We start from the raw sequence: 18,683 nt of genomic DNA, 5'->3' as shown, positions 1-18,683 counted from the left end.
TGGCTTTCGGAGATGGATATTGTTACTTGTCTTTTAAAAAATAGTTCACTTTTTCATTTCATTTTTATTATAATTTTATTCCTTAATAACTCTGAGGTCAGTAGCAGTAGCTCTAAATCACTGTTCCAAAGTCCAGCAGCTGCAGCAGAAAACATAGTGCCCAAAGCATCATCACAGATAGTGATTACAAGGTAAGATACATGAATCTCATCACTTGGTTATTTTAGATCTCTCTTTCTTTTCTCACGCACTCTTTTTATTTTTTTCTTTTTCTTCTCTCTCTCTCTTTCTCTCCAACCACATAATTGTTTAAAGCTAAACATTTTCAGAACAAATGCATCTAGTTCTTCAGTTATAACATTAATTATTTTTTCTTCACTCCCACCATAGACAGGAGTCTTACTCAGTGCTGAGTGATGTGTCAAACTTGGGAGTCATTCAGTCAGTGGCAGAAGCAGTTGAGCATAACCAAGGCAAAACAATCAAGGTATTTTGTAATGAGAAAGTAACATTGTGAAATATCTTAAAGCATAGTTAATTTTTCCTTATTCCATATGATAACACTTTTTGATGACTCATGTTCAAATGCTTTTAATTAATGATGTCAAGTTAATTAAGGACTTCTGAATACAATCTTTTTCGTTTGAAGTTTACAGAGGATTCTACTTAGCTTCAGCTTTTAAAGAGCTACATGTTACTGCCTAACAGTTTGCGAGTAGTAATTTTTAAAATATTTTTCAGGTATCAATAGAATATCCAAGCCATTGTGCCAGTTATAATGTTGTTGATGCTTGGCATAAAGATGTCATCAAGCATCTATCTTTAGGACAAGACCACTTTGCTTTGCATGCAGTTTGGAACCATGCTCCTAATAGGCCCTTGCTTATTGAAAAGATGTACAAGCAAGCAGAGAAAGAAGTTGACAATTTATGCAGCTTAAATGATCCAAGCGTTCTCCGACAGACAAATCCCTATACCCTTAGTAATGTCAATGTAAACACAGTTAATACAGAATTGAAAACTAGAGCTCCAACTCTACATGGGTTCCTTAGATGTGTAACCACTCGAAAGAGGAGTCAGTCTACATATGATGAGAAGGCTTTGAAGATAGTGTCCCCAGCCTGTGTTATATTAAAGGCAAGAAACAAAGATATGGCTGCATGGGCCTGCAAGAATGCTATTGCCATGCAGAATGGAGGGTGCTCAACAATGGTGAGTTATATATTATAAAATTGTGTATACTTTCTTTCTTGGATTTTTGCTTAAAAATAAAATTGAATTTAATGAATTTTTCTGGGATAAAGGACAATTTCCTCATTTTTTCTCAATAAATGATTGTCCTTTCCTAACTTGTGACAGAGCTCTACAGCTTTCTCAATCCTCATGAAAAACATTGAATTTTAAATAGCCAAGCTTTAGCTTAGCTTTAAAAATATCCTCAAAGCAAGTGAATTTCATAATGTGAGAGGAAAACTATCACTTTCTTAAACTTTTAATTGAAAAAACTAGATGTTAATATATTACCAGTTGTAGATTCAATTGAAAATATTTTCATTGTTATCTTTTTTAATTATTTAGGTGCTGAAAAGGTTGTCACATCAGTTTGTAAGTGTAAGTAGTAGAATGGCCTTGAGATTAAAGAAGAAGGCTGGGGAGGGCTTTGACCAGCCAGTACTCGATGCAAAACAGGACACAGGCAGCACTAGGCGTTACCAAATTGTTGGTGACAATATTGACTTAGAAGTGAAGGCACGTCATATGGCCTCAGATCGCCAGTGGGATTGGACAACCAGCAGGTTAAAAAAATTAAGGACATTCCTCTGCATGAGTTCTTACCAAATCAACATGATGCCAGCAGACTCATTGGAAGGTTTACAATACACTCGTCCCGTGTTGTGACAAGGTGGATGCCAGGCTTTCAACCCCTAGCCAATTAGACACATTTCGCACCAGTATTCCTCTAAGATGAAGGACATTTCAGAGACAGTAAAGGAGCCAACATATTTGGCTAGGCTAATAAGCTATTGATTGAAAAGATTTATTTTTTAAATCCATAAATACAGTGGACATTAATCTAAAATTGATTTAATACTTTCAATGTCATAATCATGTATTCCTAGCATTTAGTATTTTCATTGGTTTTGTTTGCAGTATCCACTATGTCTTCTTTTTCGTAATGAGAATGAAGAAATGGTAGAAATACTACAAGATTTGCACCAGCGTTATGTTCCTTTAAATGAAGATGGAAAAGAAATTAGAGAACAGGTAACAAATTTTTTGTACAATTGTTAATGTCCATGAAATGCTATGCAAAGATAATAGTTAAAAGTACCAACTAATTAATAAAAATAAGCACCCTGAATGCAGGGAATTGAGAAGCTCCATGTTAGTTGATTACTGATGCTTTCTTCATTTGAAAAAATTGAAGTCACATAAATGTGCTTCCCCCTTTATTCATAATAATAATAATAATTTCCATTATTTCAGATTTTCTTTGGCGGAGATCAACTAACAGAAGAAAGGGCTAGAAATGCTCAGAAGGCCAGACTGGATAGCGATACTCTTTTGGAAATGTTGATGGGTGTTTTACCAAAGAATGAGGACTGGCATGCCTTTCGCATAGCTTTCCAGGTATTTTTTAATTATCTTCCTATTAGGTGATTGTGATAATTAAAAGTACACCCCATGGGTTTGAAAATCCACAAATTGCTTGTTTTTGCCATCCACATTATTATTATTATTATTATTATTATTATTATTATTATTATTATTATACCATTGACCAGATATACTGCGAGTACAATTTTTAACATTATCAGATAGATCATTGGTTTTAAATTATCATAATTGTTCTCTAAACATGAATACATTTTAAATATATTTTGATACAAATGTTCAAAAATTTCTTGCAGAGAATCATGGAAATATTAAGTCATCCAGATACAACCGGTGATGCAGGAACCTACTTTGCTAATGCAACTGTTACCAACAACTCTAATGCTAAGTTGAGTCTACTTAATGAATACAATAAGGTTTGTTTTGTTCTACCCTAGGTTCCATAGTATGCTTTTGCCAGCTTCATATTGATTTTTTATTACTCAAATCAACTTTAAAGCTGCTAGTGGGAAAAAAGCATAGTAAACCAGTTAACTTTATAGTGCCCTGTCACTCATATCTAACAAATGCATTTTTGGATGACTTCCTAAAATTATCATATGTCTATATATAATTATGTTTATTTTAAATACAAAATGATGAGTAGGCCAGCCAAAAAGCAAACCTGACTGTTGATGATAATTTTCATATTATAGGTGAAAGAGGCATTCTACCTCTACCTAGATGCCTATATTGTTGCTGCCACTATGGCGTATTTTGGGATGGAAGGCATGGAATCTGGAATAATGCCTGGGGACCTTGTCCATGCCTCAAAGGAGGACAAGTCACAATGGCTCCTGGCCACATTGTGCCCGTGTGTGGAGCACTTTGTTTCCCTCATGGGTGCACCTGGTTCAGGCAGAGGAGGAGCAAGTCTGCTCTGTGTGTGGCAAGGTCTACAAATATAAGGCTGCAAGAATGCGGCATGAAATTGAAATGCACAACCTATCCATTGATGTAAAAAAAGATGAAGATGAAGATGAAGATGCCGTATGGAATTATGGTTTGGTATACATCACCCTTGGACTGATGTATTTGAATGCTGATGATGCTGTGCATGAGGGTGATGGGGAAGAAATCACCAACATGTGGAAGTGGTTTCTACCCTTATACTTTGAAAAGCAGTCAACTAAGTACTCACTAGCTGCTCTTCATTTGGCAGTTCTGCTGAAGTCATTGCCACCCATGGAGGCCCACAGATTGATGTGGAATAGGACTGTAAACAGAAGAAGTGGGCTTGGGTATCGCGTATCTCTTGACTTTCACTTGGAAAATCTGAATTTGGCTCTTAAAAATTCACTCAAACATTTAGGTGTAAATATTACAGAAAATTCTGCAAACCAAGAGGCTAAAGCCTTAAAAAGGATAGTTGAAATTGTCAATTCCCAAAACCAAGACCTGAAAGTGCACAAACCCTCTGGCTACCATGCAAAATTCAAAAGTGAGACAAACTTTGCAATTGTCTTAAGAGAAATAACAGAGAGGGTAAACATGTTTAGCAGAGAACCTGGGAGATGGTTTAAAGCACAAAAATTTGAAAACTTTAGTAGGGAGATTGTTTCAATTAAGGCACCCAAGTTAAAGACTTGGCTCTCAAAATGGCTAAGGCAGTGGTCACAAGAACAGGAAATGGTGATGGCCTTAAGTGACTGATGGAATAGTCTTGGCAGAGGCAAATGTGACATTCTATGATTACTATGGCTATTGTATTTTTTGTAAACATTCCAGTGACAGCAAGGGTAAAAAAAGCTCAAGGAAATATATTTTGCTTGAATAAATTGCATTTTTCCTGGACTTGTTGGTTTTATATTATAAGGCTGAAAAGCATGCTTATTTATTTAATAACTTATTTGACATTTAACATTCTTTGACCAAAAGAATATGTTAAATAAAAACACGTTTGACATGCAAACAACAAATGAGCAACTTCTCTCTAAAATGTACTTAATCTGCATCATCCATCCACACAACACCTGATACAAACACAAGAAACAGAGGGTTTGAAATCTGATCAAGACCACCTTTATTTTATGTCAAACAGAGTATTATGACAAAAAAGTATTTAAGAAATTGGTGTGTTCCTTTGAAAATTAAATGAAGCCAAACAATAAAAGATAAACAGCCAAAACTGCTCCTAAGGAGCTTAACTTGCAAGTTAAAAAAAGAAAAAAGAAATCGATCAAATATCCAAAAGGGTTGCTCTACTGGAGCTTTATTGTGAGCAAAAAGAGTAAAGGTTTTTGTTTTTCTAAAATGAACAAAATAAGGGCTGACATTTAGTATCAAACGCTTGTTAGGTTCTGGACAATAAGAGCAGAATTTAATTAAATAAAGCTAATGATTCAGAATCAATCAATCTATTTATTAAATATGGATGACAAATAGAATCGAAAACCTAACTCCCTCTTTCTTAGGAAGGGGAAGGCACCTGAACATCCTTTATTAGAGAAATTTGGAAAAAGCAAAAGAAAAAAAAAGCTCTTCTAGTAGTTGCAATTTTTCATAGCCCAGATTTTTTGGTCAGCCCTTGTTGGTGAACTGAAAGTCAAGAAGTGCTATACATGCTAATACATACAATAAGCCTAAGTAAGCTATTAGCAACATATATATATATATGCACAGTTATTGATTACATGGTGCAATTTAAAGTTGGTTCTGACCAAAGTCCAATACGGACAGTGGAAATATGCGAGTGATCAATTATCATATCAAAAATATCATGTAAACAACATTTTTAAATATACAATACAAAAAATTGAGTTCAAATTATACTAAAACTAAGTTTAATGTAGACAATTATCGTACACAATATTTACATGTCACAAGAAATATCTGAGCCATGGTTTTATGATTTCTGCCCATACTTCTTCAAAACTCACTGAACATCTATGTACGGGTGTCAACTATTTAAGAGAGAAAAGCCATCTTCTCTCATCTTACATGCATGTCCAATCTAGCTAGAATATGTCTACATAAAATCAATGTGACTCTGCATACTCATCTAGGAGGTCTGCAAAGGAGTCCTCCTCCTCCTCCTCTTCCTGATTGAAAACTGACTGCAATACTAAGTCATCTATATCTTCTAAAATATCATTATCAATTGTGGGCACCGGTAATTCCTCCCTGAACACTTCATTTAAAACAGGTACAATTTCTATAGCTACAAGAGGGTGTATAACACTCAAGTTTGTGATTACATAATCATAACTATCAATGTATCTGGTACTTGCAATGATTTCATTAACAAGTAAATCTGGAAAAAAATTTATGCCTAAAACATTTAAATGCCTGCACTTGTCTTTAGATTCCCTCAGACAATATAACATCACTCTTAAGTCTCCATTTGATGGCTCTCTCACTGCTGTGTGAGGATCGGGCACATGAAGCGCATGACTTGCTGCCTCTGGTTCCATGCTGCTACTCTTCCCTTTCTCTAAACAAATGTCACAGCATCTATGGTCACCTTCATTAACCTCCCCAAATTCTTTGAACAGTTGTTTTTTTCTACATTGTTCTTTTCCTCTTACAAAATACTTCATCTCTTTCTCTGTACCTAACAAGTGACGTGCACAGTAGTACAGTAGTGCTTGTGCCTCTTTCCCATCTCTACCTGCGCGTCCAATTTCCTGTATATAGGACTCAGTCATCGATGGTACACGATAGTGAATAACTGTTGAAATGTTGGGAACATTTATTCCCATGCCTAGTGCATTTGTACAAATGACAACTCTGAAGTGACCACTATCAGTTATCAAGTCTTTCAACATATTTTCTTTTCTTTTGTCATTTGTATTGTGATGGTACAGGGCAAACAGGCGATTACCGGATAGTTTTGAAGTGTCATCTACATATGATCTCTCTCCCAGCAGGTTCAAAAAATGTTCATACACACTTATTGCATCCTTTACTGCACGGCAATACAACAATGTCCTCCTCATGTTAAGTCTTTCTTCTCCCAACTGCTCCACAAGCCAGTCCAAGTCTTGCACCCCTTGTGCTTTAAATATGTTCTCTCTTTTTGGAGACCTGAAATATAGATATATACAAAATATGTGCAATAATAATAAGAAATAACAAAATTTGCACAAATATTCTTGTAGGAATTAAAAATCTTGAAATGGGTGGGGAGTATGGAAAATTGCTTTTGTGTTTGGGGAAATTTAATTTGGTGCCAAATCCAGCCATAGGTCTCAGTCCTTTGCTTTTATATAGAAAAAATTCAACATATCCTATAAATATGTTTTGTGATGCAGATGAAAATAGCAAAATACACCCTATTGTGCACTGAATGTAGTATGCAAATGTATGTATGAGTATTTATTATTATTATAAATCCTTTATTATCATTATAATTATAATCATTTTTTGCTCTATAAAGGTCCATACAATTGAGTGGTCCTTTAAATCACTAAGCTGTTTATAAAACAAATCTTACACTTACGCTTAAACATTATATAATTGTCTGCACTTCAAAAAGTGAATTTACCTAATAATATAGTGTTGCTTCCTTAATAGCAGTGTCTGTGTAATCTTCCTTCTCGTCCTCTTGTTAGCTGTGGCTGTCAGAGCCAAGAAGGGAACGTCCTTTCTTACTAGAGCCCTCAATTCTCTGAGCTGTGAAAAAGCTCCCCTAAAAGCTTTCTTGCGCTTCTGGTTCAACCCCCTGAAATGTACACAAAATTAAGTTTAGTATGACTGAACCAAGATATCAAAACTAAAATAAAGATGTAAGCATCCCTTATGTGCAATGAAGGAGCATGTTTTTTTATAATTAAAGAGTCTTTTATCACTTCATTGATTATATTTTATTTTAGTAACTTGTGATCTTGTATTATGCTGGCTCTTTTTTAAAATTACTTACCAGAGCCACAATAATGTCAAATACAGTAATTTTAAAATGATACTGTCCGGGTTTTTTTTTTTTTTAATATCAAACTTAATTAATTTTCGTGGAAATAATGAATTTTTCGAAAAAAATGGTCTTCCTTTTTCTGCCTTACATAGTTCTATAAATAACATTGCATATATAGCTCACCACTGTGGTATAACATGAGCTTCATCTGCAACCAGCAAACAAATGTTGTTCCGAAAGTCCTCGATGTCGAAGAGGTACCTGTACTTCCCCAGCCATGATTCTGGACTTGCCAATACAACATCGTACTCTCCAAGCTTTAGTTTCTGCAACTCGGGTTCTGTTAGCTCGTGCTCACTATTTAGGTATACTGAGTCAAGCCCCAGCTGCATCATCTCTTCTACCTGATCTTTCATCAACGATATCAATGGCGATACAACGATCACTGATGCAGCAATTTCAATATCCGATGTTCCTACCTTCTTTTGTCTACATATTGGAAACAGTTTTGGGACGATCTCATATATCAAGCTTTTTCCATACCCTTTTGGTAGCACCCCGAAAACATCCTCACCATTCAAGAGATGAACAAGAGCCTCTTTTTGTTCATCTTTTAATTTCTTCGATGGGTGCATTTTTCAGCAAACTGAGAGCCAAACATACACTTGCATCGAACTCTGCGTCAGCCATATTTTCTTTGTTTTTTGTCTCGTATAGCACGAGATGTCGCGAGATCACAATGTCAAAGGCAGTTCAAGGCGGGACAGAGCTGTGACGTACGACACATGTGACTTCCAAATATGGAAGCGCCCCAGGCAGAATTTTGAGTTGCCACTGTTCGCTAGAGCCTGGTATTGCTACTATAGGTTATATATGAAATCAAGATCGAGCTGGCAATACCGGAATCTAGAACCTAGGGTAATCAACAGTGGCTTCGTACAAAACTTGCACAGTTAACTTGAGGACAAATCTAAATCCAGCACCTATTGCCAATTCAAAAATACATTTAAAAAGGAAAAATATCTGGACATTGTTCAAGATGATGAAAAAAGAAAAAGCCTTAGTTGTTTTTGCACCAGTGGGCATAAACTCCACACTGAAACAGGCAGATACACTAACACCACTCCTGATACACAAACACATCTACATTGCTGCTTTAATCTGATATACTCAGGAAATACTGTAGCATCATATCCAAACTGCTAACGATAACAAAACAATAACATAAAATAATCCAATCATGCTGATTTTCTAGAGAAATTTAAAACAAAAAAACAGTTTATCAGTTTTAGGGCAAACAACAGATGTGTCACAAAGTGCTGACTATGGCAATGACACTGGACAGACACAGTGATCAGAATATAGACAGACTGAAAGTGTCTGTATATAATAAATATGTGATAAAATTTGCAATTATAACTTAATGCACTCGCAATAACAGAGACCATTTATAACACATCATATCTGACCTGAAATATAAATTCACATCTAAACATTTTCAATGACCTCTTGGTCTCTTCAGCTATGGCATGTTGTCTACCACAATCTCACTGTATATGCTACCTCTACTAGTACTGTAAAAGTTTCCATGCATATGAGGAAAATTATTATAACACATTACAACTGAGCTGAAATATCAATTCACTCTTAAACATTTCTAATGTGTCTATTCATCTTCAGTGATAAGAGTATTGTCCAACACAATCTCCTTGCTTTATATACCCTGCCTCTATAGTTTCCATGCATATGGGAGAAATTGATTCTTTGTGTTACCTGGAACCCACATTTGTTGTGTAATTGTACTGTTCATATAACTGGCTCCACAGGATCTGCTGTGTTTAGAAGTCTTGTTCTGGGTGGTTCTGGCAGCACTCTCTAAAATCATTAATGAAATGTTTGCAATGTAACTGTTTTCATGTGAATCCTCTCTGTAATATCCTTAACAATTCTTCGTGCATCTAGTATAAACTATTATCAGAAACAATTCAATGATAAGTAATTCAAATATAGGATGCTTTTGTAAAATGCACAAAATCATTTTTGTATCACCATACTTGACATCTATATCTTGATACTGCTCGTATGTAATGGTGATCACATTAAAATATAAGTATTCATTTTATGTGTTTTGTGCATACAAGATGAATTGGTTCAAATTCTTAACAAATGACAGGTGTGATTAATAAAGCACTTGATGAATATAAATATTAAATTTACATTATAATTAAAGCAATGAAACATTAATTTTATTCATAATAATCATGCTTTCAACATTGAAATAATCATTTCACCCCCCCCCCAAAAAAATGTTACAATTGGTATTTGTGTCTTTACAAGGAAAGAGGGGAAACAAATTACCTATCGTTATTTGTATAAAAAAACAACCATACATTTTGTTTGCTATCTTCAAGAGGTCCAGTCACCTGTTTACAATGGCTGTCCTGTTTCTGTTCTGTTTCATTCATCCTAAAACTTGCCGCATCCCGTGTCTTGCACAACTGGGTGAGATGCAGATGTTCCCGTTGCTGTCTTTTAATGTCTGCTTCAGTCTTATAAAAAATACATTTCCACCATGTTCAGCCAGGTAAAGTCAGTTCACCTAGAAGACATCATGCTGTATGGAGACTGGAGCTGGAAAAAGAGACATGACAATGTATAAGGGACCATTCCCACAGATATTTGGATCGATCTACCTCCCTGGGGAGGCTGCTGGGCACAACTGTGACTGCCGAGACCAGCACATTCTCAGATTGAACACTGTTAAATAAATAGAACTCTGCCAAATCTGTGGGGTTTATTGTGACATTTGCCACAAAATGCCTCATAATTGTAAAAATCTGGGATTATTATATCAATTGGCAAACTACCTGCAAGAAGTCCAGTTCCCTGTTTACCATGGCTGTCCTGTCTCTGGCTCTTTACAACCTATTCATCCTGAAACTTGCTGTGTCTTGCACAACTGTGTGAGATGAAGGGATGTTCCTGCAGCTGCTTTTTCCTGTCTATTTCATATTAACAATTCATGTCCCCCATGTTCAGCCAGGTAAAGTCAGTTCACCTAGAAGCCACCATGCTGTATGGAGACTGGAGCTGGATTATATGAATGAAGTGACATAAATTATCTTAATAAAAAGACAGAACCCTGACAGTCCACAAGAGCCAGCAGAATATTAAAACTACAATATACTGCCAAATATCCACCTAATATGGCAGACATCAAAGTTGTGGTGACTGAACAGAGACAAGTTTAAAATGTCTTTTGGAGGCTGCTGGGCACAATTATGACTGGTACAACTGTCATAATCTTAAACTGATCAAAGTTAAATAAACCAATTCTTTTGGAATTAGTGAAATTTGCACACAAATTGCCTAACACCTGTAATAATCTGGGATAAGTATATCAGTTTACTGTGCCTTGTTTAAGTACATTTTGTAAAGAGTAACATAAGAAAAGTGAAAAAAACTATCTAAATTTAAAGGAAACAAAATATGATAACTGGTTTGTTGATCTACAGGGGAAGGATAGAAGACAAATTATCTATTGTAACACAACTTGTAAAACAAAACCAATCAATAATTTTGTGCACTACCTGCAAGGAGGTGTTTTTGGCATGGTGATGGGTGAGGGTGGGTAATGACCACTTCTCCACCTTGGGTTGAATACATATCATCTGTTATGACCAGGTGCCGTGGGTCTCACTCGCCATGTGATTCTTTCACACTTGTTCCCATTACCATGTCATCCACCAGGTGGTGGCCCCGGTCAAGACGCGCCTAATCGGCAGCCATGTATTGGATATAACATTCCTCCCAACCTTATTTTTTTCCACAACATATAAACTTAAAAAAACAGTCTTAGTCAATCATAATCCTTGAATATTCTGAATCCTAATGAATTTTCAGTTTTCATATTGTATAAAGTCACATCTTGAGTGCTATATGCTCAAGTTTTTCAGGACAGCGATCCGCCTTCATCCTGATTAAATATAAATTGTCTCAGATTACTTTTTTCAGGACAGCAATCCGCCTTCATTCTGATTTAATATAAATTATCTCAGATTACTTTTTTTCAGGACAGTGATCTGCCTTCATCTTAATTAAATTATATAAATTATCTCAGATTACTTTTTTCAGGACAGCGATCCGCCTTCATCCTGATTAAATATAAATCATCTAAGATTACTTTTTTCAGGACAGCGATCCGCTTTCATCCTGATTAAATATAAATTATCTCAGATTCCTTTTTTTCAGGACAGCAATCCGCCTTCATCCCGATTAAATATAAATCATCTCAGATTACTTTTTTCAGGACAGCGATCTGCCTTCATCCTGATTAAATATAAATTATCTCAGATCACTTGCTTCAGGACAGCGATCCGCCTTCATCCTGATTAAATATAAATTATCTCAGATTCCTTTTTTTCAGGACAGCGATCTGCCTTCATCCTGATTAAATATGAATTATCTCAGATTACTTTTTTCAGGACAGCAATCCGCCTTCATCCTGATTAAATATAAATTATCTCAGATTCCTTTTTTTCAGGACAGCGATCCACCTTCATCCTGCTAAAATATAAATTATCTCAGATTACTTTTTTCGGGACAGCAAATGGCCTTCATCCTGATTACATCTAGAAATTATCCCAGATTACTTTTTTTCTCCTCAGGACAGCGATCCGCCTTCATCCTGATTACACAATCTTTAAAGTAACTGGCCTTCTGATCGTTCTCTGTGGTCTAGTGTAATTGGTTCTGCAATATGATCACTGTTTTTCTCTTGCTGTGGTGTCTTCTCATCAATTGAATTCTCTGTATTTAATGCAATATCATCTAAGTTTGGAATATTCTGTGTGTCTGTTGCTGCAATGTCACTTTTCACTGTAATATATCACTAAGTTGCAATTCACATGCATCATCTTGTCTTCTCATCTCATTTGTGTTTTCTTTCAAATACAAGTCTGCTGGAATTTTCATTACATCATCTGTTGTGTTTATGACGTAGTTACACAGTTTGAATTGACTTGCGTCTCTGCAGATTGTTCTTCTGTCTGTATCTCTTCTGGCAGTAACTTGAGAACCATGTATTTCCATGACGATATAGAAAATCAGTTCATATGGTGTTGAGAGTTTGTTTCTTTTGTTCTGTTTAACTAAAACATAGTCACATATAATGAGTGTATTCTCCCTCCAAGTTTGATTAGTGTTGGGTCAGTGAGGGTTTTCTCTGCCATTTCATTGAGAATCACTGCATTTTCAGATTTGACCATCCATCTGATCCTCCTCTCTGTGCTATCACCACTCGTTTGTGGCCGTGGCTGTCTGGATAGATAACCAATAGAGTCTGCATCATTCTTTCCTGGCTCATATACCACTTCATAGTCAACATCTTGTAAGTCCATCACCCATTTCTCTATTCTCGGTGGTAATTTTTCTTGTGCTTTGTTAAACCTGGGTACTAATGGTTTGTGTGCTGTGATGACCTTGACCTTTGGTGCACCCTGTAGGTATATTCTCATCCTGTTCTTTGTCCATCTTATGGCCAATGCATCCTTTTCAGTTTGTGAATATTTCTTCTCTGTTTCTGTCAGTGCTCTGCTTATGAACTGAATGGATTAAGTCCTTTGTCCGTTTCTAGGAACAGTCCTGCCGACAACCCTTCGTTAAAACTGGCTTTTGTTCTCAACATTATTGGTTTGCCTGGTTCAAATAAGGCCACTGTTTTGCTGCTGCTAATAGCTTCTTTTAATTTCTCGAAGGCTTTTTCTTCCTCATCTTGCCAACGAAATTTCACATCTTGCTTGGTCAGCTCTATTAGTGGAGCAGTCAGTGAGGCATAATCCTCTATAAAGTTGTCTAGGTATTCGGTCATTCTGAGAAAACTATGAACTTCTTTACTTTTTGGTGGGTTGTATTCTTTCACAGCTTTCACCTTGTTGGGATCTCCAGCCATGTTTCCCATGCTGGCCCTGTAATTAGTCTATTTTCCGGTGGATTGAACTGTGTTACGTGCAGAACAATTCCTGCTATGTGGATATATTGAACTCGTCTAGCAGTTCTCCCTGTGAGGTGTTAGTATTTCTTGCTTATCCTTATCACCAATGTTATGACGGGTGCCATGTGCTTCTTTCATACTCGTTCTTTACCACGCCATCCGCCAGGTGGTGGCCCCAGTCAAGATGCAACCAATCAGCAGCCATGTATTGGATATAACATCATCCCAAACTGACCGTGTCAAACAGGCCACTACAGAGACACATGACACTGTACACCAATTGTCAAACTGTGTGTGTGAGCTGGAAAAAAAAAGAGAAACACTCATTATAAACATTCAACAGACTTGTAGCCCGCAATTTCAAAAGGTTTTTTTTCCTAAAAAGTGGACTTTTTACCATGAAACCATTGTGTACGGTAAATAAAAATTTACCCGTGTCGAAGCAAACAGACACATTCTGAGATCCACTGCCAAAACACTGTTGACGTGCGCACAACAAAACATACCAATAAGACGAAAAACTGGTGATTGATCGAATTTTTCCGCATTTCTTCGGCTGTCAGCATCTGAAACTGTGACTCAGCACATCGAGAAGGGTCCAAAAAACACTCAATATACATCTCCTCTCATTCAAAATGAATTACTAGATCTGATGGCCAAACAAGTACCAGCAGGCATAATTCAAGAATGCAAAGCTTCCCAGTGTTTCTCCATCCTGGATGACGAAATGGCAGATGTCAGCAACACAGAGCAAGTCTCCCTTTCTCTCTGCTACGTAGATTCTACATTTCAAGTTTGTCACTTTGGCCAGCAATGAGGCAATAACCAGCGAAGCTTTTAGCAGGTCTTGAAAAATCTACCATCATCATGGACTTGGGTCTCAACCTTGAGACAGAGAGACTTCCGGTACCAGATCACTACAACAGTGTACTCACCCTTCTGTCATCAAGAATGTCTTTGCATGTCTTTAAAAGGATGCTGGAAACGTGGAATGTCCTACTGCTTCAGATGAAACTTGAAAGGTAGCTCATAAATATATATTGTCCTTGGTATAAAGCTATTTCATATAAACTTGTAAAAATGTTCCCGCTCCGCCGAACTAAGCCCCACAACCAAACCCCGCAGTGAATACTGGGTCACATCTCGGTACATCCGGTCACATGAAGCGCGCCGCAGTTTTACTCTGCGTCCAAGTTATTATATCTTTTGATTTTTCGTTTATATATGATATTATTGATTATTGATTGAGAATATATTATTACAAAATGGTTATTTTAAATATTTTTTTAATTGTTATTTTTGCTTCAACATTTGCTGGATCTCAGCACTGCTAACACAACGTTCAATTTGAGCAAATGGAGCATTTAAGGACCTTCACATTTAGAAAAATTACCATTAAAAGTAGGCCTATAATTAACGTAGGCCTACTTTAAAATATTCTAAAGTCAATTTTTGCCTTAATATCCTGCAAAGTTACTAGTAGGCCCTACCTGACTGCGCTAGGGACTGCGGTATTATGCTTATGTTAGATGCGCGTTAATATTTTTTTTCAAAAGGTCTAAATTTTTCCCACAATTCCAAGTAGGCCTATATTTTCTCAATGCCTGGTAACGAAGATTTTGCAAATGGCTTTCTAAGAGAATGCAACTTTGTCGTGTTTCGTGTAAAACATATGACTGCGCCCTATTAACATATCGTCTAGCTATTAAAATCATGAGGGCCCGCTTGGATGGGGGGGGGGGGGGGGGGGGTTAGGGATCACAGTTCACGGCAACAGGAAATAAAATCATCAAATCACAAATCACATAAATTAATTAAAAACTTAATTCGTGTCTCATTGAAAATGCTAGTCTGGCGAGCTGAAAATAACTATCACCGAGCATAATGACTTCGTTCCACTAAAGACGAGGGACAGAAACCCGCAATTCACGATTCACAGGAATGGGGTGCTTCACATCTCGGGGAATGATAAGTGGCTGTTACGGGTAAGGAAAATACCCAACGGGGCCTTCAGTTCTTGGGTTAACTAAAATTAAGATTTAATTGATGTCTAAAATATTTCAAAACATTAAAGCAACTAAAATTAATGATCTAGAGCAAAAATACGACTCGAAGGATTTTACAGGTTTTAAAAGTAGCCGCAAGTTATTTATTGCGTTATTTAAAATAAACATTCTAGATATTTCCTGAGACGTTTGACATTACACTTGCTTCCAAACAAACGTAATAAACGCGATCGCCCTTTGCGTTTAAATCATACACAGAAATTTTTTTTAAAAATTATTAAAGGCATTTTTGAATTTTATACATATCTGTGAATATCTAGAGAAAACTCCATCTATGGCTCGAGTAGAGTGCACTCTCTCTCTCTCTCTCTCCGGTTGTCTCTGGCCGAATTCGCAATCAATTGATCCTCGGACCAGAATCAGATTACAAACCTCTTTTATGATAATTAAATGTTATGACTGATAAATAAAACTGCAGATTTTCATTCGACCGCATTTTTCGTATCTTTATGGAAAAAGATATATGTATATAGATAACGCATCTATAAAGGTTATCTCTGAAAGATAAAAAAAAAATGCCCAAGCTTTTGGCTTGTGGACCTTCTTCAGGTACCAAAACAAGAATAAACAAGCAAACTAATGGTATTAGTGGCGTATGATGCATGGAAAAGGGACACGAAGTTAGAAGTGCGTGATAAAGGTTAACGTCTTGAAGATCACGTAATAATAAAACAAGAATAATATTGTTGAGATACTCATTGTCTCTATAAAGTCCTTTTTTGAAGTGTCTAATAATTTAATGAACTTCTTCTCGACAATCCGTCTTTGTCTTGTGTCGCGTATGTGTCCTTTTAAAATGGTGACTGTTTTTACTGTGACTTACGTAGGAAACCACGCGCTAGAGAACGGGTTTAATTAAGGCATTCTTGTTGGTGGTATTGTCACGAATTTATAGAATCATGAACAAATCTGGATGACTCTATCTATAACAAAGTAATTATTACCTAAAAATAAAAAAATTACTTTTCAGAATAATACAAGAAAAATTAATGAAAAGAACAAAGGCAAAATAGTTTAAAATTAAAAAAGGAATCTGAACAACAAATACAGCTTCACGCAAATGGAAATGAAAATAGAATATACACACTACCCTCTACCAGGGCGAGTGATAGATTTTTTTACAGATATTCACAGATATGTCTAGCTAGATAGATAGTCATTTACAGCTGAACTCTACAATTAATTTTTAAAATAATGTCGGTACCTTGTCAATGTATGGCAGGACTACGTGAAAACGACATACACCCTCCTCTACACATACACTAAACACACACACGCGCGCACACACACACACACACACACACAGGCACATCGTCGAAGAGGGGGAGAGCCAAATTCAATCATTGAAGTTGTACATCGGTTCACTATTTGTTTTAAGTAAATCATCATAAAATAAACGAATCAGATCAAAATTACAATAAAGCGCGGAAGTGCAGACCAGCATAATCAACAACTGTGGGTTTTATTTACAAAACTGCTCTTCCCCGTTGCCAATGCTCTCAATTCAGGTCTATCTTTTAAAATAAAATGTTTTATTTTATATAAAAAACGTATAAAACAACAGATGTAATACTGTTCATTAACCCAAATATGTTATACATGTAGCATTATCAAAATAGAACAACCATATCTTCTTGAACATGAAAAGTCACATTAGAATCCCCCCCCCCCCGTCCCACCATTGCGCCCCATTTCTATTGATACCATACAAACTCAGCGTGTGTAGGAGTGTGAAAACTTAAGTAGATCAAAAGTTCACGGATAGGATATGCCATGTAAGGATTCATAGGGGAGATAGGTAATCTCCTTTTGCTCTTTTTTTTAACCTGTCAATTTTGAGAAAGAATACAGTGAATCGGTGTCTCTCATTGCACTTAGTCAATACAAATTCAAAAATGTAAAAAACATCTTTCCTTTATCACGTAATTCGTCAGAGGTAATAAAATACAGCATTTCCCTAGAAAACCTTTACCCCCTCTTGTGAATGCAATGTGCCGTCTGCAGAGCTCAGCGTCTGCTACCTCGCTGGATGCTTCGCGGTTCCCGGGATGTGAACAGTTAACGCGGTCTGAAAAATTTTATGGAGAGTCAGATGAAATAGAGAGGGACCGTGGCATCTATAAAGTTTTACATGATGAAGCTGGAGATGTGGCCTAGTTTTACTCTTTTCTTTCAAAGTTTGCAATATACTCTGACTTTCAGAATCCGCATGCAACTAAAATATTTTGCTGGTATCTTGATACATCTCCCACTTGTGTCTCCCCCTAAAACGGTCCACACTAAAAAATCAATAATCGTATGGCAATTTTATACAGGCAATTGACCTACTTTTATACCCGTACGGCTATTATTATGGAGTGAAAACGTGATACACGTCTGTGATATAAAAGTTATTTATAATTTCAAAATTTACAAACAGTGCATTTGGAATAAAGGTGTCCAGATTTGTGAGCAAAAGATGACATTGTTATTTGAAAATAATGAAAAAATTGGAGACAAGCCTAAATCAGAAAAAATGCATTTTTTCTCTTATATGCAAATTAGTTTCCTTGAAGTAATATAAGACTGGCCGGAAGTGATGTTCAGAGATTTGTAACGATGATGATCTTGATGGCCTTGATGATCTTAATGGTGGTTCAAAAAATATTATCAAAGTTTTCAGTTGTCATCTGGTGAGAAAGAAATTTTCTGCACTAACACAATCATTCCACGAGTGAAAAATAATTAGTAAACGCGCCTCAGAGATGCGCTGCAGACGTCACGGGTTTTGGGCGAAAATCACACGCGACATTTCATCATAATCATTTGATATAGGTAAAAAACTGTGATTTTTGAAAATGGATATCGGCAAAGCATTAAAATTTTGACAGCATTTCTGTTTGTGTTCGACAAGGATGAATTTAATTAGAATACCCCCTCTCTCTTTTAAAGCGAATATAAAGGAGAAAGCCGAGCGAAAAAAAATAATGCGCATAACAGTCAAAATATTCAGAAGTAAAAAAATTCAGAGTTAAAAATCTTTTTGGCCACTACAGTTCCTCTTCATAGAGAATCACATGCAAAATTTTAAGGCAACTTGTAGCCTTTTCAATTGATGTTGTAAAGTAAATGACTTACA

General features: G+C 36.2%; 3 protein-coding genes across 9 annotated transcripts in view; 1 reads left to right on the top strand and 2 right to left on the bottom strand.

Moving 5' to 3' along the window:
• Window positions 1–18,683, bottom strand: part of LOC106164374 (uncharacterized) — a 629,853-nt gene that overhangs the window by 106,439 nt on the left and 504,731 nt on the right. The gene's annotated exons all lie outside the window — the stretch shown is intronic.
• Window positions 971–4,442, top strand: LOC106164377 (uncharacterized). Of its 2 annotated transcripts, XM_087012321.1 has the most exons (5): window positions 971–1,212; window positions 1,579–2,265; window positions 2,488–2,631; window positions 2,913–3,032; window positions 3,312–3,627. In XM_087012321.1, the coding sequence occupies exons 2-5, from the start codon at window positions 2,191–2,193 to the stop codon at window positions 3,561–3,563; spliced, it is 591 nt and encodes a 196-aa protein (XP_086868447.1). In that variant the 5' UTR covers window positions 971–1,212; window positions 1,579–2,190; the 3' UTR covers window positions 3,564–3,627. The 2 variants fall into 2 exon arrangements, with proteins under 2 accessions (XP_086868447.1, XP_086868445.1); XM_087012319.1 differs by lacking the exons at window positions 971–1,212; window positions 1,579–2,265; window positions 2,488–2,631 and having other exon boundaries at window positions 2,920–3,032; window positions 3,312–4,442.
• LOC106158885 (uncharacterized) lies at window positions 4,655–14,611 on the bottom strand. Of its 4 annotated transcripts, XM_087012315.1 has the most exons (8): window positions 14,435–14,611; window positions 12,160–13,800; window positions 11,098–11,541; window positions 10,375–10,597; window positions 9,931–10,138; window positions 7,691–9,382; window positions 7,142–7,318; window positions 4,655–6,681 (listed from the first exon to the last, which is right to left on the bottom strand). In XM_087012315.1, exons 6-8 carry the CDS (start codon window positions 8,140–8,142, stop codon window positions 5,634–5,636), a joined length of 1,677 nt encoding a protein of 558 aa, XP_086868441.1. In that variant the 5' UTR covers window positions 8,143–9,382; window positions 9,931–10,138; window positions 10,375–10,597; window positions 11,098–11,541; window positions 12,160–13,800; window positions 14,435–14,611; the 3' UTR covers window positions 4,655–5,633. The 4 variants fall into 4 exon arrangements, with proteins under 4 accessions (XP_086868441.1, XP_086868439.1, XP_086868440.1 ...); XM_087012313.1 differs by having other exon boundaries at window positions 11,098–13,800; XM_087012314.1 differs by lacking the exon at window positions 14,435–14,611 and adding an exon at window positions 14,006–14,100 and having other exon boundaries at window positions 11,098–13,800.

This window comes from Lingula anatina, chromosome 4, assembly GCF_051362555.1.
Source record: "Lingula anatina isolate TDL-2025a chromosome 4, LinAna3.0, whole genome shotgun sequence".
In the NCBI taxonomy this organism is placed as follows: Eukaryota; Metazoa; Brachiopoda; class Lingulata; order Lingulida; family Lingulidae; genus Lingula; species Lingula anatina.
Note: the sequence above shows the minus strand (reverse complement) of the source record. Positions and strands in the feature narration are given on the sequence as shown.